Source organism: Ptiloglossa arizonensis, chromosome 8, assembly GCF_051014685.1.
Source record: "Ptiloglossa arizonensis isolate GNS036 chromosome 8, iyPtiAriz1_principal, whole genome shotgun sequence".
Taxonomy (NCBI): Eukaryota; Metazoa; Arthropoda; class Insecta; order Hymenoptera; family Colletidae; genus Ptiloglossa; species Ptiloglossa arizonensis.
In genome coordinates, this window is record NC_135055.1 from 4,022,776 (window position 1) to 4,044,823 (window position 22,048).

At 40.8% G+C, this 22,048-nt stretch overlaps 1 protein-coding gene across 1 annotated transcript in view; it reads left to right on the forward strand.

Annotated features, from left to right (window-relative positions):
* The first annotated feature begins 492 nt into the window (after positions 1-492).
* Positions 493-22,048, forward strand: part of Kl-2 (dynein heavy chain 2, axonemal kl-2) — a 64,546-nt gene continuing 42,990 nt past the window's right edge. The window contains exons 1-21 of the mRNA XM_076317433.1: positions 493-1,108; positions 6,227-6,363; positions 6,683-7,025; positions 7,761-8,280; positions 11,397-11,539; positions 11,993-12,138; positions 12,216-12,309; positions 13,559-13,729; positions 14,073-14,262; positions 14,334-14,430; positions 14,504-14,755; positions 16,217-16,344; positions 16,482-16,600; positions 16,748-16,862; positions 17,028-17,161; positions 17,222-17,415; positions 17,685-17,913; positions 18,712-18,863; positions 18,935-19,185; positions 20,188-20,408; positions 20,469-20,583. Coding sequence (XP_076173548.1) covers positions 641-1,108; positions 6,227-6,363; positions 6,683-7,025; positions 7,761-8,280; positions 11,397-11,539; positions 11,993-12,138; positions 12,216-12,309; positions 13,559-13,729; positions 14,073-14,262; positions 14,334-14,430; positions 14,504-14,755; positions 16,217-16,344; positions 16,482-16,600; positions 16,748-16,862; positions 17,028-17,161; positions 17,222-17,415; positions 17,685-17,913; positions 18,712-18,863; positions 18,935-19,185; positions 20,188-20,408; positions 20,469-20,583 — 4,219 coding nt within the window. The 5' untranslated portion in view covers positions 493-640. The remainder of the gene's footprint in view (positions 1,109-6,226; positions 6,364-6,682; positions 7,026-7,760; positions 8,281-11,396; positions 11,540-11,992; positions 12,139-12,215; positions 12,310-13,558; positions 13,730-14,072; positions 14,263-14,333; positions 14,431-14,503; positions 14,756-16,216; positions 16,345-16,481; positions 16,601-16,747; positions 16,863-17,027; positions 17,162-17,221; positions 17,416-17,684; positions 17,914-18,711; positions 18,864-18,934; positions 19,186-20,187; positions 20,409-20,468; positions 20,584-22,048) is intronic.

The window sequence follows — 22,048 nt, forward strand, 5'->3', positions numbered from 1 at the left end:
TTAATAGGTTGCTGCATAATAGAAATGGAGCTATTAGGTTCGTCGTTTTATTTTTCTAAAGATGGTACTGCTGTTTGACGAACATACGTGGAGTTTCGTGTAAACCTGTGGACTCGTTCGTATATTTACAGTTGTTCGAAGTGTTATAGTATTTTATTACCATGGAAAAAACGACAAAACTTATCGAACAACCTAGTAGAATCTGGAATCTAAAGGCTTAAAATACGTCATGACTTTAGACTTCAGAGTCTAGAAACCTTGAGAGACTCTACTGTTTATAAACTTGACACCTCGTTAAAGGTGATTCGGGATTATAAAATTTCAAAGCAGTGCTGTTCAGTATAAGACCCTCTCCTCCTGCTTCTTCCTATAAGACCCTCTCCTGCTTCCCCTTCCTAAACATTCCTTTCAGTATACCCACGTAGTCAGAGAACGTGCGACCTTAATGGGTCAGTCAGAACAAGCTAACGTCTCAGTCGTACGGAAGCTCACGGACGCTACGCATCATGTACGCGTAGAGTCGTGTGTCGGGTGGGAGTGGGTTAAGCCCAGAGGTCTCTTGGGATCTAGCTTGGACTGTGGACTGATCTGGAGACTCTAAACAGCCCCAAAGACTAATTTAGTGAAATAAAATTCTCCCATGGCAATAGACAACAATTTGTGCGGGTTGAATTATCAGCTGCAAAATACCACCGTGAAGAAGATAACGGATTTCCTCTCAGCCAACCAGTCGACCTACGTTCGACAGTTTCTGACACTAAGGGACGATGTCGAGGAGGGTCTGAAGGAGACAAAGTCAAACATCGAGTTCCTGGCCATCCTGGCTCACGACTCCGCGGAACTGAACAAATGCACCAACCCATCGGAAATCAATCAGCACCTGATGAAACTGATACACCTGTTCAGGACGATTTGGCTCAACTCGCCGTACTACAACAACCAGGAGAGGATCGAGAACCTGTTCAAAGCGTTGAGCAATCAAATTGTCATCATCTGCCGTAATCACATCGACCTGAGAGACGTTTTCGCGGGGAAGACCAGGAAATCCATAGAGACGTTCACAAAATGCGTGGACGCCTGCGAGAACTACAAATCTCTCTACGACAAGGTACAGTAACACCCGCTTTCGTGTAGCAATTTTTACCCCGGATTCAAGTAACGTACGATCAAATTTCATCCATCGTTGAACATCAAAATTTTCATCCAACTGTACACGTTGCTCATCGTAATTGAAAAATCCGTAAATTGGATTGACCGTCATTAAACACCAACAAGTACAGTTCACGCGAGACATTAATATTACAAGGAAAGTATTTCACCGAAACCGAAATTAAGAAATATAAAAAAGTAGAGTCGAGGTATAACCTCGATCGGATTACTTTTAATTACAAGTGAAACGGATCATTTTGAAATTTTCGTCCGTGGTATAGGATTTGTATTAATTTAGCGACGTTTGATACCACGTTACTATTTTTCTGACGATTTCTGTAGATCGTTTCGCTTTCCGTTGGTTCGCTTTTAGGTTTCGTTTCGGGCGCTATTCGAACCCTTCTATCGATATTACGTACAAATTCACTCGCCGGTCGGTGCATTAAAGGACTATTAAACGACGTGCGCGGGGTTACTTTAGATACTTGGGAAAGAGCCGTTAGGCAAAGTGAGGAGTTCCCGCGTTAAGCGGAAGTCACGGTAATTGTACCCTCTCTTTGGCCGGTTCACAATGATCCCCACAGTGAGCGGGAATACGTCCCTACGCCGTTAAAATAATATTCACCCTGGCAAGTGCTTAGTACGGGCTGTGATTAATCTTATCTCCCTTTAATCGTGTATTGTTGCAAAACAATTCGAGAGATTGACAGTACTCGTGGGCGTAAGTGAGCACTGCAACGATTTCTTTACCGATTCGAAATCAATGGATTCAAAATCGCTCGAATAAATACATTCCTTCATTGTTCGTCTCACTTCGAACAGTAATTGAATTTTTCCAACAAATAAATCGTCACCGGGAATGAAAGGTTCGGAAATAAAAAATGCTTAAATAAAGTGTGTCCCGTAAGAAACTTTTATTTACATAAATATCTTTTAACGTTGAAATTGGCAATAATAAAACATCCTCTGTGTCTGGTAATATGAAGCAGATATAAGAAATAAAAGGTAGATTTTATTTAAATAAATATCTAAGTTCACTTAACACTGTATCGTCGCTGATACTGTATCAAAGGCTAGATTAACTGTCAATCTAATTTCGTGTAACACCAATTAGCGCATTCTACTGTAAAATTTCAAATTTCCAAAAGTTTTACAAAACATTTATCTTTCAATATGATTGAAAATTCACCAAATCGTGTTTACGAAGGATCGACAATTCAGCGTGTCAATTTGCAACGAACAGATTAGGATACGAGTAACCATTTGGTTGCTCTTAAAGAAAATAACCCACCCTCGTGTTGCACTCAAAAATTTCCCCCAAAAAAAAGTATCTTCCCTGTTCGAGAAAAATTTCTCCCTTCCACCCTTGTGGCACAGTGTTCTCGATAAATTACACCGTGGAGGAATTAAAAGTCGTCAGAAGTTTCTCGGCGGCCGTATTTCCGGTGGACTCAACTGCATCGTGAGGGGGGACCGGGACAATGCCTTTGAAAATAATTTGTCAGACGGGGATTAGCGTTTTATCCGTGCGACGAGGGTGCGTTGTTGTTGGCACTACGGAGGGGGATCGCGGTGGTCATGGAACGAGGTCAAGTTTTCGCGTTAAGCGGAAGTCACAATAACCTCGCAGACTTGGGTATTTCCCGTGCGGCCAGATAAGCGCGGACAAGGGTGAGAATTGTCGAGCGACACGTCGCACCGAGGGAACGAACTCGCGGTCGAATGGGGGTGAATTACAGGGCTCCTACGATTTTTCGCAAAGGGGAAATCCCGACAATCGTATTACGGGCCACTGATCGAGGGTCAAACGAAGTCCCCTGGGAGGATCTTGTCGAGGGCTTGCTTGTTTCGCTGTAACGAGTATTTATTAACCCTATGTCCAGCTTCCATTTACTTTCGTCGTTTCGGAGGTGGCGAATGGTGATAACCAATTGTCGGAATGTTCTGTTGCTCCGAAACCGGGCCAATTAGCGAAATTATCGAGGCGTGATTTTATCCTTGTCGAATGTACTGCGAGCAACTGGAAGGAGTGCGACCGAGTGACCTTCATGCGATAGAAATCGATCTTTTTGATCGTAAATTGCTGATTCGCGATTGTAATTAGCGATTGGTCAATGTGGTACGAAGTTCTGATCAGGAACGAAAGAATTTTTTCTATTAATTTTGAGCAGTGAAACTGAATTCCATCCATAGGCGATCTTTCCAGTAGTGGAGTGTACATATAGTGCGGGGCGAATGTGTCTCGGTCGTTGGTTGTAAGAGAAAGAATTTATGATCTTTTTCAAATGATGTTTAATAATCTAAAATGGAGAATAGAAATTTTATAACAGTGTGAAAAAGGAACGAGAGTTAATACCATTAACAGAATTTTTTAAAATAGCGCGAGTAAAATATGGAAAGAAATTTACCGAAAGGGATTAAAATTAATTTTTCAGATTAAATATTTCGTATATGGCATTCTCTTTTACAATGTTGAACGTTTTGTACTTACGTGCCCCAGGTTGTTGAATATTGTTCAAAGAGGTCTACAAACATGTAGATAAAAATTCGAAGTTAACGAAGTGAACAAAAATTTTTGTTAAATTTTATGTTTAGAAAGGACATTTCGTACAGAAAAAATTTAATTGTCGCAACCTTATTTCTGTTTTTTTTTTTCTTTTTTTTTTCTTTCTTTTTCAGGTCACTCTGTTTCACGTGTTTATTCTAACCGCGGTTAACTATACTTTATGCATCCCTTGCACCGAAAGGATAATTTTGTCACGAGTTTAATTCGCACCATTTCCTTCTATTTGCAAAATTAAAAAAAAAATGAACAAAGTTCGAAAACTATTTTCCCCGTCAATTCTCGCGAACTCGACAATCTTGATTGTTGCATAAAAAATTTATGAGCATGTGCCTGCAATATTAACATTTTCGACTTTGTAATTTTTCACGAAATGTTTTATCATTTTCAAAACCATTGTAAGCCGACCTTTTGAAAAATGAAAGGCAATTCACCGTGATCTAAATACTCGCGCGATTGACTGTTCAAAAATAAACGGAACAATTGCGACTCGGAATATGAAGTGTTTCAATTTTACATGAAATGGGCCCGCAGCGACCCCGAAATTAACAATACTCGAGTTCTTTTCGAAAGTGAATCGTGACCTAAAGCAGTCGCGAAACTGTGAGCGACCAATTTAAATAAAAAAAAAAAAAAAAAAAAACGGTGGACAACACGATACTTTTTTTCCCCCGTCAAAGCTACGTAACAACTATTGAATTTTCCAGATTCCAATCATTCGCGGAACACTCCAGAACGAACGAATTCGTCCCTTTCAAAAATGAATCGTGACCCAGTGCACTACTTGTACCCGGGTGATTGGCAATCAATAAAAGAAAATGAAAGAAACAGAATGTTTAGCACAAAAACGATTCCGATCCTTGTCAAGATACCGAATGACAATTTTTTCAATACCCTTGGTTTTCTAAATTTTTTTTTTTATTTGTTTTTTATTATTTGTTTGTAAAACTCTTCTCTGCTTTCCAATCGAACAGAGCCACCCTTTGTCCCAAAGTTGATTGACAAATTGATTTTCAAAAAATCCACCATCGCGAGACTAAAGTTGGACTTTTTTTTTTAAACGTCCATTAGAATTCTACGATTCGTTGAATCATGCATGTCGAGGCCGGGTATTTCTTTCGGACACGGAGCAACATTTTACATCGTTGTTATACCATTTCGTAGTTTCGCGTACGCTTGTTTCATTGTTGTTAGAAAATCGTGGACTTAGTTTATACGTAACCATGCATCGCTGCGTCGGGAACACACCGAAGGGTTTCTGAAACGTTCCAGGCGTGCGTTTTCGAGGGTGTAGCGGAGTCCTTGCGTGTAGACCCCGGTTGGAGTCAGTTGTAGACTGTCTCTGTGCATGGTAGACTGAACACGTGCGTACGAGTATCGTCGAGTTACTTTCCACAGTATTTTATTAAATATTACCGACAAATATTTAGCGAATAATTCAACCGTCCTGCGTTCGTTGCAAAGTTAAAGCGTCGGTGTACAAAATTAACTGAAAACAGATCATGGTCGAAAAATTAGGAGATCACGGATATCAACCTTCGTTTATAAAAATTAACAATTTCGATTTTACTAGAACTAAAATCGGAAAATCTGCATATAAACTACCGTAAAATTGCCGTTACTTTGTCACAAAACTATGTAATATTTAAATAATGAATATTTTGTAATAAGATTTTACCATCGATGATATTTTACCAAACGATTCGCACGGAGTACATGCAAGTACAAATGATTTTGTAAAAAAAAAAGGAAATTAAACAGCAAACTATGAAACGACGCGCAAAAGGAAGATCAGTAAACAAAGTCTGCATACCTTTCGCAGAATTAATTTTCCATAGTGGTATACGCAATACTCGGGCATAATACATTGATTTGAATTTTTCTACTGCAACGCATTCTATTGAATATCGTCGCAAATTTCGTCACGAAATATGGAAAATACATTGGCTCGATCGAAAACAGTATTTTATTCATTAAGTGCAATAGTTCTCAAATTTTTTGAAAAACCTGCGAAAAAAAAGAACAAATTTTTACGCCCGAAGTAAATGGTACGATTATCATTCTCCGATGATCCATGTATCAATAGCGAGGAGTATTCAATTTATCCAAGTTTTCCCCGCCCCTGGACCGTAAGACACTCCTCTTCTCCCTAGATCATAAGACACACCTCTTCTCCTTAAATTGTAAGACAACTCCCCCACCACATTGAAATACACCGATCCAGCGACTGGAAGTCGTGTACACCATCACGCGGGGGCAGTTATGAACCCTGTCAGCCAACAGTCGGCCGATAATACAGAATTGAACAAGAGTTGTTGCGAACACCACCCTTATTTATCCGTTTTAAGTCCCGCGCGCGTCCTCCGCAATCGATTTCGTCACGCCGAGGCCGCGAGCCGGATATTAAACTGCCGCGTTTGTCCTCGCGTAATATAAATTTCACCAACGATTTTTTCACCACCCAGCACCCACCACAACCACCCAACACCTAACCCAAACCCCATTGATTTTCAGATACTGTGCGCCCACGTCAACCTCACGTTTCTACCGTGGGATTTACACACGATAACTATATTCCGCCATATTGATATTTTCATCGGCAGGTGCCACGACATGATTGAGATCTGTCAGGCGATGATCGATTTTGCCAGGTAATCAACAACCATCTTTACACCCCACTTTGTGTTTCTCACGCGAAATTAGAGGCAAGTCTTAAACACCAAGAGGGAGAGAAAATGAAATAAAGGCAAATCTCCATTTTTTTTCCAGCTTTTTTGAGGTCTCGATGGAGCCAAATTGCAGTTGGTAATTTAAACATTTTCAGCACGATTCGGATTATTTTTCAGCTCTCGTGACAATGGAAAAGTGTGTTTAAATTTCGCAGATTTGTCTACCCTTAATAGACTCTATGGTGACGCGTCGAATGGTGAAAATGGAACGTGGGAATAATCGTGATCTATGGTTGTACAGAATAGACGAAACTACCGAAAGTATGCAACCGATGTTCTGCGGGACGAAGGGGGAGGAGCACGAGAGGGGGTGTCGAAAAATCGAGAGACTGTTTCACGAGGCGTTGCAAAGGATCGAGCAGATCTCTTACAAGATCCTGGACGTTCATCAGAGAACGTGGCTCGAAGATATGTTTGCCTTTCGTGCCAAGATGAAGGACCTAGAGGTCATGATCGAAAACCTGGTCGCATCAGTGTTCGTAGGGATGAGAAGCGTTCATGAAGGGATCGAGGACCTCCAAGGATTCTACAGTTATATGAATCGCGAGAAGCTGAAACCTCTGTTCGATGCAAAGGTTAACAATGTAAGAGAGAAACCTTCTGTAAGTTTCGAACGTTATTGGCTAGAAATTGGTACTCGACCCTAATCGACGCAGAACAAGTTTCCTAATTTCTATCATTTCGGTCTCAATTTCTGATAAGAAACGCTCGCCACTAGACTCTGTAACAGTCTTAGGGTTATAAAGTACATCATCCACCTTCCCAGTTAGAGGTTATGTGTCCTTTATGAACTAATTTTAGGATTCATTGCGTACTATTTTAAATGAAATTTTCTAGATTATAAATAGGTAAACGTCACGTGGTGACTATCACGTGATATTCGTCACGTGATCTCTCTCCTTACCATTCTCACCGATCACGTATCATTACTTAGCAGTAGGAAAAAGAATACTAACCTTTTAAACTCTTTAAAAAAGCGTTTTTGAAAGTTGCAAATAAAATTAGCAAACATCATTTTGCAAATGTAGGTAGAAACACTTTACTAATACATTTATATAAATGAACAACAATATGTTGCTGTTGGGCAACCATAGGAATTTAAAGGTTAATTCTAGGAAAAGTTTTGCACTCTGAAACAAAGCCTCCAATCAAAAAAGTCTTATAAACCTCTTATCGCGTCAACCTTTCGATCACACCCTCAAAATTTCAATACAAAATAACCACCGTGCTAAACTCTCACCCTGAGTGATCCCAGGTCTCTAGAATTCCATATTTCCCTGAGAGGCAGAAAGGAACGCAAAGAACGTCTCGTTCCTCAGATATGGAAACTATTCGGCAACAATATCCACCAAACACAGCAGGAGGTCCTGGACGAACGAGGGGAATATCCTTCGATGACGCCGTATTATGCAGGCAGAGCATTGAACCTTCGGTTGAAAGGTGCTCGTCTGCGATCAACAAAGGTGATGCTGGAGGAGGCCGTCTGGATGCCCTACTGCGGCCTGAGCGTGGATCTCTATGATCAGTACGATACTCTGATGAAATCGATCGAGGATTTGGTCACGGATCTATTCAACAAATGGATATATGCAACCGGGGAGAATCCTCGGACAAAGCTCGATCGTTTTCTGATGCGGCACAGCGACATGAAACTGGGCTGTCTCGAGTGCAACATTGACCCAGATATTTTAACTTTATGCCGCGAATCCGCTTATTGGATCAACCTGAACTTCACCCTACCGTTCCACGTGCAGATCATATACGACAAATGGGAGATCCTGTGTTTCGTATACCAAGGCGTCCTGGCTGTGATTATCGGCTACAACAAAGTGATAGAAGGTTAGACCCAAGCCTTCTGGGAGAAAAGTGGGTGGTGAGGATGTTCGAGGTAAAAGGGTGTGGATGCTGTCTGGGTGAGCGATCGGGGTCATCGATACCGTATCACGTGCAATTCGTTAACTTCGACCTGGGGAAAATCCAATTTACTGACCTCTGAATTTTTGTTGCGGTCTTCTAGTTACCCCGAAGAAGCACCGTAAGTTTGCATAATTATTGGGTCTTTTGTACAGGGTGAGTCACTTGAAACGGTACTTTGTTCTTCAAGACAGGAAATAATTCTTAGAGTAGTGATTGTCATTTTGTAGATACATGGTGCGAATATGAGACCAAACTATTAATATATATTAATGTATATTAAAATAATGAGAAAGGATTGACAAAGAAATAGAGTATTACTATTGATTTCTGAACCAGAGTATAATGATTGAAAAATCTAATTAAAAACGCGGACTGACGATTTTTATTATTGTTTGTAAATAAAAAATATCAATCTCGTTTTTATCACATTAATAAATTTTATTAGATACAGATCTTTCATCGTCTGAAGCGGTATATGTTTGCTATTTTATGTTCATTATCTTATGTTTAATAGCTTCTGTTTAATATCTCTGCTATTTTCACGCCAGTTAATTTAATCAAATTTGTCAAATAAGTTTATTTTCATTTTATTTTTCTCAATTAAGATCACTATACATTTTTCATTAAACAAGTGGTTCGCGTTTCAAACGAGTCACCCTGTATTCTGCTCGAGTATCTATCATTGGACATCGTTAAAATCCCCCTTTCAATCCCCGAACATTCCCGTTGCCTTATTTTTCAGTTTTCTATTTTTCAAACATCCGCGCTCGTTCATTTCCCCGGGAAACCCAGAAAATTCGCCTCATCGATGTTCCCCCGGAAACTCAAGCCCCCGCAGAAAATTCCATTAAACGTACAATGTTCTGATACGTCCAGGTCGTCGAATGCACCGAGTTGCAAAGTAATAATTACCGTTGCGACATAACTTTCCATCAAAGTCTCGTATTTTGCGTGAGGACCACGCACCCTTCCCCCTTTCTCCTTCTTTCACCCCCCTCCCCGACCGATCGAACGATGCTTCGAGCGATCGATTCGCGGGAAACGGAAACAGTTGGCCGGTGAAAGCAATCTGCCGACCGCCCACCCACTCCCACCCACTACCGCCCACTTTCACCCACTCCCACCCACTACCGCCCACTTTCACCCACTCCCGCCCACTACCGCTCCACTTTTTTCGCTAATATAAATCTAGTCGACTTCGCGGCACGTGTTCCGCGGGCGTCGAACGAGTTCGTGCAAATATTTCGAAGTTTCGAGCGTTGCAGCGGGCGCCCGCCAGCGTGCAAACTTCGCGTTTCTATATTGACTGCTCGAGATTGCGAAATAGTTGTTCAAGCACAGTTCTACGAAAATACCTCGAGCGTCTTCTTCCCCGCTTTTAACGCGCCGCAGCAGCGTCTCATAACTGCGGGAGACCGGCGGCAACAATTATAAAATATTCAGGCGGGCGGTAAATCTGGAAGTTTGCCGCGTAGAAGAGGTAAAGTTTCGATCGTACGATCTACGTGTTTTGGAGAAACGGGTTGCTCGGAGATAATTGAACGATTGCGTTGTAAATAAATAATGTCGCGTCGGGGTGCAGTTGTTGAACGCGCGAAACGGCATAAAATGACAGAAACTGAAGAAGAGGTTAATTAAATATTTAATTACGAGATGGAATATTAACAGTCACTCCGTGCAATTTGTGTTGTTTTAATTATTTACGATGGGTTGAAAAATATCCCGTTAAAAAGGTGGGATATTTTTTAACCCGCTTCGCTTCAAAGAGTTTTAATGGATCTCGAGTTGAAACTGAAATAATTATTAATATCGTTGCGTTTATTAATTCCAAGAATATTAATATCTATCGCGAGTTAACCTTTTCGGAAGCATTTCAAAAACATTTTTCACGGGAAAGGTTAAACGATGATTGAATTTAAGAATCTTGAGTGGAAAATCGTTGATTAATTTGTTTATTAATTGATCGATTTTACCAATTTGAATAACTGTTGCTCCAAATGGACCTGAAAATGATAAAGTCGCAACGGGATATGGAAACATGATTGATCTATGCTAACGGAGTTCAAGGGAGGGCAAAATGTAAAAGGATGGAGAGAGAGAGGGTGGAGGGGGCAAAAAGTGCAGGAAAAGCGGATTACCCATTGTCGGATGCATTTTGTAATCAATATGTCGAGGAACTATATCTTCCAGTGACTTGATAAGGGCTATAGGCATTTTAAAAATCATTTTGAGTATCAGTTGCTCGAATTTATAGAATGTAACGGGTGTACACATTTTTCAATTCCACTTGAGATTCTCCCATCGTATTATTTTTATTGAAAAGACTTTGGTATTGTTTCCAATGCAAAGTAAATTTCAAAAGCAATCGGTACTGCTTACAATTTAAAAACTCCATATCGCAATTATTATTAAAACATCCGGTGTACCGAATCCTGAGAGGAATATAGAGAAGCGATACGTAGACGGATATATTTTTATTATTTTATATTCAATTAAACACGAGAGTTTTTTGATAAATAACCTACAGACATACGATCAAATGAAATTTGTTTCTTTATTTAAAATGTAAAATAATATCCATTGAAATTCTGGAACACAAGTTACCGAGAGTATCTGGACCATTCCATTTAAAATTACCTTATGACTACTAAATTTTTATTTCGTCTCCAACGCTAAGGTATTTCTCTATTCGTTATTTACTTCTCAAGATTATTCCACTTTTAGTCTTTCAATATTTGAACATTGATAAATTTCTAACCTCTTTTTTCACATCAGTGTCCAAATACTTTCCACAACTATACAATCGAAAGAAACACTCGCCTCGATTGAAAGAAACCTCCGTTACCTTCTTCACAAAATCTAAACAAGAAAGATCAAGTTTTCAAACAAATAAAGCCTCGAAATGGTATCGAGAGACAGGAACGAATATAAAAGACTCCGTGCTCGCATAATCGCGACTCCAACCAGGACTGTACCCGTGATCAGAACGCGTGGCGAAAAAAAAAAAAAAAACGATAGAGGGACATTTTATTTTTCAGCATTGTCAAGCACTGAACGCGAACTGTTCCGCGAACTAATTCGCCAGCTAGACAGGAAGATCAATCCCGGCTTAGGCAGGCTGACATGGAACACGGAATACGTGGACGCATACATCGAGGATTGCTTTAACCAAACGGCAAATGTACGCTTCTCTCTGTCCCTCCTATCTCCCTTTCTCTTTCTCTCTGCCCGTCCTCTTGCCCTTCTCCATACCATCCCACTATTGCCGAGTCGGAGTGCCTATATATGCTCAGAAATTTATGCAGCGAGTCCGGTTCTGTCCTGGCGAAATTAAATTTTGACCCAGCCAAGTGGGATCCGTCCGCAGCCTTTGTTTGTTTAATTAAGCAAGAAGCGCGCGTGCCGCCATAACGGAATAACAATAGCGGATATATCCGGGGAAAGGGGCCGCGTTTGCGGCCATTCGTTACCTTGTTCAAATCGACGGAATTCGGACAGAGCTAAGGGCGATACGACGTCCGTGCCGTAATTCCCACCTCTGCACAGCCCCCACCGTTGCACCCCCCCCCCCCACCCCGCCCCACTGCCCCCTTCTTTGAATCTCGCGAATCCACGATCGTTCTCCACGTTTCAGCTCCAAGAATTCATCAACGTTTACAAAGACTCGAACTTCGAGATCATGAAGATCTGCGAGAACATCTGCGACATGCCAATGATCAAGATCAGACCGAACTACACGTACACTTTGCAGGAACTGGAGGAGGCACTGCGGACGGTGAGGTGCGCGATTGAGTGGGTAGATGGGGGGATTGAATAATAATTTCGAGCGCGATAATCGGTAAGCTTCTCCACCTCAGGGACGAGACCTTCGAGGTTGTGATGAACAAACACAGAACGATCGTTCAGTACGTGCTGATCATCTACGATGGATTCAAGGATGTCATAGAGGATGTACGTTTCCCGATACGTTACGAGTTTATTCTACAGATTTTCCGTGTCTGGACGTCGTCGATATTGATTACAAGCACGAGAAGTAAAGGCATTCGATGTTTTAACGGTGTATAGCTCGGCCGAACGGGAGCGAAGTTCCTTACGCGCATGCGCGAACCGGTGGGTACGATCCACGCGAAGTCCCATCCCCCACCACTTCCCAGTCTGTCTTGAGCGCTTGCGTCACTTTCCACCGGTGCTCCCCACCTATCACCTCTCGCTGTGACGTCAACTGGCCCACATACGCCGCCTGCCGATTGGTTCTATCCCCACCACGCTCGCATTCGCTCTCGAACCTCACTTTTCTCTGTTCCCTCGGTCGAGTTATACTTCATACCACTACTTACGATGGTGAAAAAATGTATTTATACCGTAAATAGTAAATTTATAGCATATTCTATACCATTGCTAAAGATTGGAACAAGCTCAAAGATTGGACCTAACCTCAATTAGTGCACGTTTCCAAAATGGTAGGTATGCTTCGTGCAAAAATTCATCCCGGTAGCAATCAACGTGTTAAAGAGTTGCAGCACTATAAAGATCGATGAGATGTATCCTCTTTTGAATTTGTTTCCCTCAAATTCAAAATTATTTTAACCCTTCACCGAGGAAACGTGCAAAAATACTTGGAGATGGAAGATATAATATTGAAACAATGTTAGTGAACAAGGAAACGCGTAAAGGGGACATTTGGAATATTTTGTGCCAATTGATACATTTATAATTCCATAAATGTTCGAATGCAATTTATTTTAATAACACGCGAGTTCAGCCGCGTAGAAAAAATCCAACGTCAAAAATCTCGCTCATTGTTGTTGTCTCGTCCGTTTCTCTCTCTCTCTCTCTCCCCATTGATAACAAACGGTGGAGAACGCGAGTATTCTGCAGTGCAGAATTCTCGCGAAATGTCCTGGGCGTTAGCCCCGCGGGCTCCACGGAGCAATTTTCGTACGCCAGAACACCGGAAACGTAGTCCAGGCCGATTCGCGTTACGATACCCCGCTGCGTGACGTGACTGCCGCCAGGGGCACGTGTCCCCTGCTTCCGTTAATGCGGAAGTTCCCAAAGAATCGTAGCACGGAACCCGATGTAACGTTCTCCGGATCACGAAGAGCCACGAACCTGCTCGATCGTATCGATCCTGATCGTGGAGCGGTTAATTGGCCGTGAAATCGAGCATCCTTTTCACGTGATTATTTTTCAACGCTAGAGTCTGCCTGAATGGAAGAACTACCTGCGCAATATCGACTTGGTGGTCGCGGAAGCTTGCAAGCTGTGTCTGAAAAAATCCTTGGAGGACATGCACACAGTTCTTCACGGGGACGGGACCACCCCTCCATCGCCGTTCATTTTGATGCATGTCGACCTGATCGATAACAAGGTACGTTTCCTGTTCCATATGTATAAACACTTGGGGAACCGGAAAACAATTGAAGGGGACGAAGCATTTAAGGACGAATTGAAATTAATATTTTGTTGGTATTTTTCAGCACAATATAAGTAAATGGAAGAAAAATAAATAAAAAATGTAGAATACAATTCTTTCGTTTCGAGGAAACGAGATTTTGAAATGCATGTTGACCGAAGGGTACGGGTGTCCAGTGCATCATCAAAATTGATATCCTCGAATGTAAAACATGGTAGAAAGAAATTTTGTTCTACATGTTTTATTTATTTCTTCGCGAAAAATCACCTACCACGAGATATCAGTGTTACATTTTCAGATAAACTTCACGCCAAATCTAGTGGACATCTCCATGGTAATCTCCATAATCTTCGACAACCTGCTGGAGCCACTGAAAAATATCCATTCGTTGGCGGATAAATTCCAGTTGGATGAAACAGCCCCGAGCTTCTGGAAGATCTATAAAAAGGATTCGGAGCTTCTTGACCTTCAGCAGAAGCTCAACGATGGTTATATCTATTCCCAAGTTCACAATTTGTCACTTGGTTTGCAACTGGCAACGATGTTTGCAATTTTTCAGAGGTGAATTACTGCTTCGTTCAGATACAGAGTTATCTGAAGACCTGGGAACCGTTCTATGAAATTTGGGAGGTGAACAGAGACATGTATATCCAAAGGTGGCTAAACAATCACGAGAAAACGACAGAGTTCGCGATCGATCGAATATTGAAAGCGTTCTCTTTGTTTCAGGTACGAAAAATTGAAACCTACCGCGGAGACTTTTGGCGCCGACATATCCAGATACGGTTTAGTGGCTAACAACGCTCAGATGCAGGAAACGGTGATGACCGTGCACTTCCTCGACGTGAATGCAGATAGATTGAAGGGGGCGATCATCGAAGAGTGCTCGCTCTGGCAACAAAGATTGATCGCGCTATTGCAACGGCAGACCGAGAATATGATGAACCACGTTTATCAGTACATCGCTGAGAATTCAAAAAAGTTAGCACCAGATGGTTTAACGTAGTACTTTTCAAACTTTCCTGACAGTTGTTCGCTTGAAGCACTTGTTTCAAAGAACCCAGTAGCCCCTCCTGTGACACTCACACTCGCTTCTTGACAAATGATATTATATTTCATTATCGACAGTGAATCCACAAATGTCGTCTCGAAGTATAAAATTGTGCACCAATGAGTTTGACAGTTAATAGGATTCCTCGATTAATTACAACTAAAAAAAAATTTCGAAAATGTTTTACTATTAATTCATAGAGCTATAGAGGCGGTAAAACTTTTACTCGAAACAGTTTTCAATATTTTTTAATATTTAAGGGTTACATATAGCATAGTTTTAGTTGTAAAACTAGTCTGGAAACGCTCCGTTGTATACTTTTTGATACGTTGAAAATGTTCAGGTATTTCTCAGCTTTACTGGCAGTTTTGGACGCGTCTCGGATAATAATCAGGGTTTTAGGAGGGTTTTAGGTGCTCCTCAAATAGTAATCGAGTAGATTCGAGGAGCAATTGGTCTCTCCACGACCATTTATCAGAGAACCACTCAGACAAGTAGTCCTTACACTCTGTCCGAAGTGAGACGATGCTCGAATTTAATTCTGCTCAAGGTACAACTTAATTACTAATTCGGACAATATCTACCCATTCTCGAAAACTAGCTTCATTAGGCACTAAAAGGTACGCTTACGGATTAAAAAGCATCCTGAATAAAATGATACTGATCGATTTCAAATATTTTTAAAAATATTTTCAAACTCTTCATAAACAGCATCGCTCGTCCCATATAAACACACGTTAGTCAAATTTAAATTTAAAACTCTTTTCCCAAAAATAGTCTGTGAAGTGTTCACTAAGAAATTGTGATTAGTACGGTAATGTCTCGCGTTCGAAAATCGTCTATTATCAATAAGCGAAGCATAAGTAGAGAATTATTTCTAGAGTATTTCTAATTTGTAATAATACATCTCTGTATGGTATACCTTCTTGGAAACACGAGAGTTGCTCTAGTTCAGCCCCGGCTACATGTAACTTCGCCCACTGTTCGAGGCATAATCATTGGCAAACTTAAGTAGTGGGGGAATGGAGTGACTCATGGTGGGATCGTGTGAATCATGTCAGAGATGGAATTAACCATTCTTGCTCTAGTCGAAGAACACGTAAACAGTGAACACTACTGATCGTGAATCCGAGCAACAAATTTGATCAATAACCGAAGCACTTGTACCGTGCCAGAACCTTAAAATGTTTCTTCGAGTCGTATTGCTTCCCAAAAATATAGACTCCAGTTCCCGATCACTTTGTTCACCTTTTGCGCGATTTCGAGACCCCTCCTCCTCCTCCCGACTCGTCTCTACGAATCGATACGGTCAAGTCTCCCTCGTAAATTCTTTCGGCGAGTCTTTCCGAATTTCGCGGGCTAGTCGCGATGGTAAATTCATTCGTTCACAGAATATCGAGAGAACCGACGGACCTGATCAGAATGCAATACTCGCTGCAGTTGTACGAGAGGCTCCTCGCCGAGATTCCGCAGGAAGAGGCGGAATTTGTGAAGATTCAGGAGCAACACCATACCCTCGGTAAACCTTTAAACGCTTCCCCGCTTTCGTAGAAAACTGTAGGAATCAATAATCCAGGAGAGATAAACTACTCGAATCTCAAGACGTTTAATTGTTGTTCTTCTCGTTCCTCCTCCCCGTTCTTGGTTTCACTGCAGAAAAGTACGAGGCGACTCTGACGTTTGACTTCAGAAGGAAATTGAACCAGATAGATCCTTCTTGGGCCGCATACTTGGAGTTGCTCAGTAGGTGCAAGTTCATGCTGATGGAGAAAAAGGTAAACATTTTTTTATAAAGATCTTCAGGACGAGCATGTGTAGTTGAAAAAAGGATAGTTTTTTCTTTAACATCGACTTTGATCAACTGATCATCTTCGGAAACTGGTGAAGAGTTTCTAACAAAAGAAAATGTTCCATCCTTCCAGGAAGAGTTCAAGGCAATGTTGTTGGAAGAAGCCCTGATGTTCAAGGATGAAGTAACGGCCCTGGTCCGTAAATTCGCTGATACTGGTCCGTTTACGTCCGACTGGTCTGTAAAAGGTAAAAATGATCACGAAATGGGGCAAGGTAGCAACAGTGCACACTAGAGATTGATTTTAATTGCATTATGACACACCTTGGTCACATAGCTCTATTTCGTATGTTAATTGTACTCTTTTGTACGAATGTTGTAACACTGTTTTGACTCTAATCTCAACGACACAGACGCCTTCGCCTGGATAGACAATATACGAAAAGATATCTATACCTTGAAGACCACAGAGGCGAAACTGAAATCGCAGGTGACCATGTTCGGCATAAACCAGCCGGACAAGATAGAGCTAATGCAACTGGAGAAGGTAAAAGCGTCCATTATTCTCCTGTTGAAAGAGAAAAGTATAAGAAAACTCGTTTTGCAGGACGTAGCAGCCATCGAGTTGGTGTGGCAGATCACCAACGAATGGTACGAGAGCTGGGACAATTACAGGACTCATAACTTTTGGGATATCAAAATGGAGGAGATGGAGGATACTGCGAATATCCTCTTCAGGAAGCTGAACCGTCTCAGCAGAGAGCTTAAAGAGAAAAAGTGGGAAATCCTGGAGCATTCAAGGTGATCATTGACCTTCTTTCTACGTTTTAGATACTGAGATCCAGATCTATATAATAGCTAAGTGGTGGACTAACCAAAATACTCAGTTTCTAGCAAAGGTTATCAAATCTCCATGTTAAAGATCTTCCAATATTTAGGAACACACGTCTCTAGAAAATTCTTCGAAGAGAGCAAGTTCCAGCATTAATCGATTATCGACATAAACTCCTGAAACTAACGTGTGACTTGGTACACCTGGAAAAGAACCTAAAAGCGACGAAATGTTGCAGGTCGATGGTAGACAAATTCAGACGCACCCTTCCTCTGATCACCGACCTAAAGAACCCGGCGATGAGGGCGCGACACTGGAAGAAGGTCAAAGTTGTCGTCGACCGTGACTTTGACGAGACGTCGGAGGGATTCACACTGGAGCTCATCGCTCAGATGCAGCTGCAGAATTTTGCGGAAAAAATCAGCGACATATCAAACGCGGCCACGATGGAACTGGCAATCGAAGTTGTGAGTAATTACTGTTCCAGCGTCGATGAATTATTTATTATAATTGCCCCCTTAAGTTTTGTCGTGCCTACCTAACCTATACTACTTGCACTAAAAGATTGCGTCTCGAGTTACGACCTCTTGTTTCGAGAGTGATCTGTCTTGATTATTCGCATAACTTATATATGTACATCCTTCCCGCACTTGAGATTTACCTCTGAACGAGGAGAACCCGCCATAACTCTAAGCGCAATTTTCTGACGCGCGTACAGTAGGTATTCAGTGTGAACGATAGATAACCTAATATCACAATACCTTGATCTTAAAAAATGGCAATAATACATACTACTCAAGGAACCCTTGGATTACAGAACACAGACCTAACCCAGACCTAACACAAACCTAACCCAGACCTAACCCAGACCTAACTCAGTCCTAACCTATACCTAACCCAGACCCATGGTCTTAACTGTTACCTTAATTTCAAGTATAATGACCTTCAACAACATCGAGTATTCCATCCAATTTAAGGAGGTGATCTTCAGAGTATCTCTAAATATCAGAAGGGTGTTTACATGACCTAACACAAACCTAACACAGACTTAACCTATACCTAACCCAGACCTAACCCAGACCCATGGTCTTAACTGTTACCTTAATTTCAAGTATAATAACCTTCAACAACACCGAATATCTCATCCAATTTAAGGAGGTGATCTTCAGAGTATCTCTAAATATCAGAAGGGTGTTTACATGCTAACAAAAATCTACTAGAGTGTACGTGTAACATAATACCTATTAAACAATTCTATTTCTTAGGGGCTCAAACACATTCGCGAGGTCTGGGACACTATGCCAATAGAAATGGTCCCATACGGAGACAAGGGTATATATAAATTGGTGTCAACGGACGACATAATACAAGTCCTGGACGAACAGCAGGTTCAGCTGTCAACGATGAAAGCGACAAGGTTCGAAAAATTTATCTTAAAACCAATCTGCGTTACTGTTTACGGTTCTACGTGCGACCGTTGTCACTCAGATTCGTCGAACCCTTTACCCAAGAAGTGGATTACTGGGAACGAACCCTCTCGACTATAGGAGAGATCCTCGAGATGATTCTGGTGAATCAACGTGGTTACATATACATGGACAATATATTCACCACAGGGGACATCAGGAAGCAGCTGCCTGAGGAGACTCACAACTACGACGAACTGACGAAACAGTGGATGGAAATCACGTCACGGATGGCGTCCCGAGCTCTAGCTCTGCCAGCTACACAGGATCCGCGTACGTGTCTTGCTATCAGGGGAAAAGTATCCCCTAAGTATTAAGTGGGATTTAAAACAGTCGATCGTGGTAAATACTATGAACCATATTAGATATAGGGTGGATATATTATAACACGTAAAAGTCACTTCAGCGATTAGGGACGCAGAAACAGTGAAAAAAGTTCACGCAAATCCATACGTGAACTTCACTCGTAGGTCTTTTGTATCAGCAAATTGTTGGTTTACAATCTACTCCCAACTTCATTTTAAAAAATCTTAAAAACTTAGGGGGTAGTCTGGCAATTTCAAATCGAAACAATTGATTCTTCTTTTTTTTTGTATTTTCTTACATTTCTAAGTCTTAAGAACATTATCCTGTAAAGATAGTGGTGAAATTCGAAAAATTGTTACAGAGCTTTGAACTAAACTATAGTTTAGTTACTTATTGACTATAGATTTAAATACGTTGCAGAAGAAAAAGAATTCGTTCAAAAGGTGCACCATCGTCGGTCCTAAATTTGAAATATTTCTATTTCTTAAGTGACTTTAAAGGGAAAAATCGATGGATAAACTAGTCTACATTACCGATCTTCTTCATTTTTCCATCAGATTTATCAGTTTTGCAAATAGATCTCTTGTCATAAAGAAAAACATTTTTTCCATAAATAATTCGTTTCTCGATAAGCTACATTGCACAAAGTCTGCTCGTTTTCATTCCGATCCAATTATCCTTCCGTTGGAAAGAAAAATGATAAACTTCCTCAATTTTCGGCCCCAACCTACCAGACTGCCCCCCTTAAGGTATGCACGACGCATTGTAATTCGTGGAAGGATTCGCGCTTGTAATATCCGTGCAATTCTGTCGGAACGAGAAGAAAAAACGAGAAGAAAATGCACCGCGCGGCGTCGTTGCCTCGCAAGGAGGAAAAAGAATAAAGAAACGGGCGCGTCGACATGACGCTCGCGCTGTAAAATAATGTAAATCCGGTCTAGCGAAAGAATTACATTTTTTCCATTCAAGCCGGTCTCCTTGAAGTTCTGAATAAAATCCGCAACACTTTGGAGTCGATACAACGGGCCCTCGAACAGTACCTCGAGACCAAACGGAACGAATTCCCGAGATTCTACTTTATCTCGAACGACGATTTGCTGGAGATCCTGGCCAACGCGAGGAAACCGGAAATGATACAGCAGCACATTAAGAAACTGTTCGAGAACATCGTGTCATTGGTTTTGGGCAAGGTGGGTGTCCGATCGGTATTCACTCATGGAATCGTATAAAAACACTTGACGATTTTCCAGTCTGTTACTGGAAAATATTTGGCTCTTGGAATGACTTCCAGCGAAAGGGAGATTGTAAACTTCGTCATGCCGGTTACTATAGAGGGACAAGTCGAGCATTGGCTCTGCAATATTGGCGAGTATTTCTTACAAATTTTTTAAATCAATCTTTAAACACGATATATAATATTTTGTAGAAAATTTGACTCGTGCAAGGTAGAATAGGTAAAAGGGTCGTCCTCCTTAAACCTTGACTATCGAGATGTTATTATGTATAGTATGCGCGTTGAAAGATTGCATCTGAAGTTTTGACGTGTCTTATTTGTTCAGGGGCTGTCTCCTCAGGCGGATACGGTATATAGACATATCTTTTTCGCCTCTGGATGAATAGAATCCACAATAACTCTAAATGCAATCTCCTCGCACGCGTATTATACATACTTGTGTCGCTTCAGGCATATCTAATACAGTACTTAGTATTAATAGTGTACAGTAAATACTAGTAATAGCGTTACATCGATTTTGCAGCTAGATTTTTACCATTTTTTTTTACAAAGTCTTGACAGTTGGCTATAATTTTTCTTATTTGACAGATAATAGTAATTTTTAATAAACAATAGGTAATAGATGTTGTAACTGCATCATTGTACGTATTAAAATCCCCGGGATTATACGTTGCAGTTTACTAGTACGTATGAAACTTTATTTCCCTTTTTAATATTTATTTCATTTATTTTATTTAGCAACTTCATCGTATCGTAACAGAATACAGATAAAATAAACTATAAAACCGAGAAACATAAAACAATGTATAGACACTAATGAAGGGATGAGTTTCAGTAACTGTTGCTTTACAACCGAATCCTGACAATCGAATAACTTGCAAATAACCTATTGTAACTCCAATACATATATATTTTATACATATAAATTGTACAAATATATTTTCCATAAAGCATTTAAAGAATTACGTTTCTAAACAATTCAGACGTATGAGGTTAAAAGAACTTTACACATTTATTATTGTGATATTTTTATTGAAAGCTTTCAATGGTAACAATCGACATTTTTATACGGCTTATACTTTTTATATAACACTTTTTTTATTTTTAAGAGTATTAAAAGTAACTAGCTTATACTTTTTATATAATACTTTTTTTATTTTTACGAGTACAGCAGGGCTCGTTATTTAGTTACATTTTACAGTGCATTTCAAAAAATACCTACAATATTAACTACGAGGGACCAACACTACGAGCAACCTATTAAACAATTTGGAATTAAATCGAATTACTTTCCAAAATTACACGTACCTCGTGCTCACCGACAGCTCCCACGTTAAGTAAATTTAGAATTCATCGAGACTGAAATTTAGCGAGAAATTTCATGGAACAGACACAGACGTGAATTTCGTACAAAAAAAAAAGAAAACTAAAGACTTTTTCCCCACCTCCCCTTTCCACGATCCCTCAAACGCACAGTCGCTGCATCCCCGTCGAAAATCCGATTTCATCCCGTGCGACCTGTCCCGGCAGGCGTATCCTACCACAGGAAAAAGGGTTAACGCGTTCCGTTCCCGTCGACCTTTCAACCCATTCAAC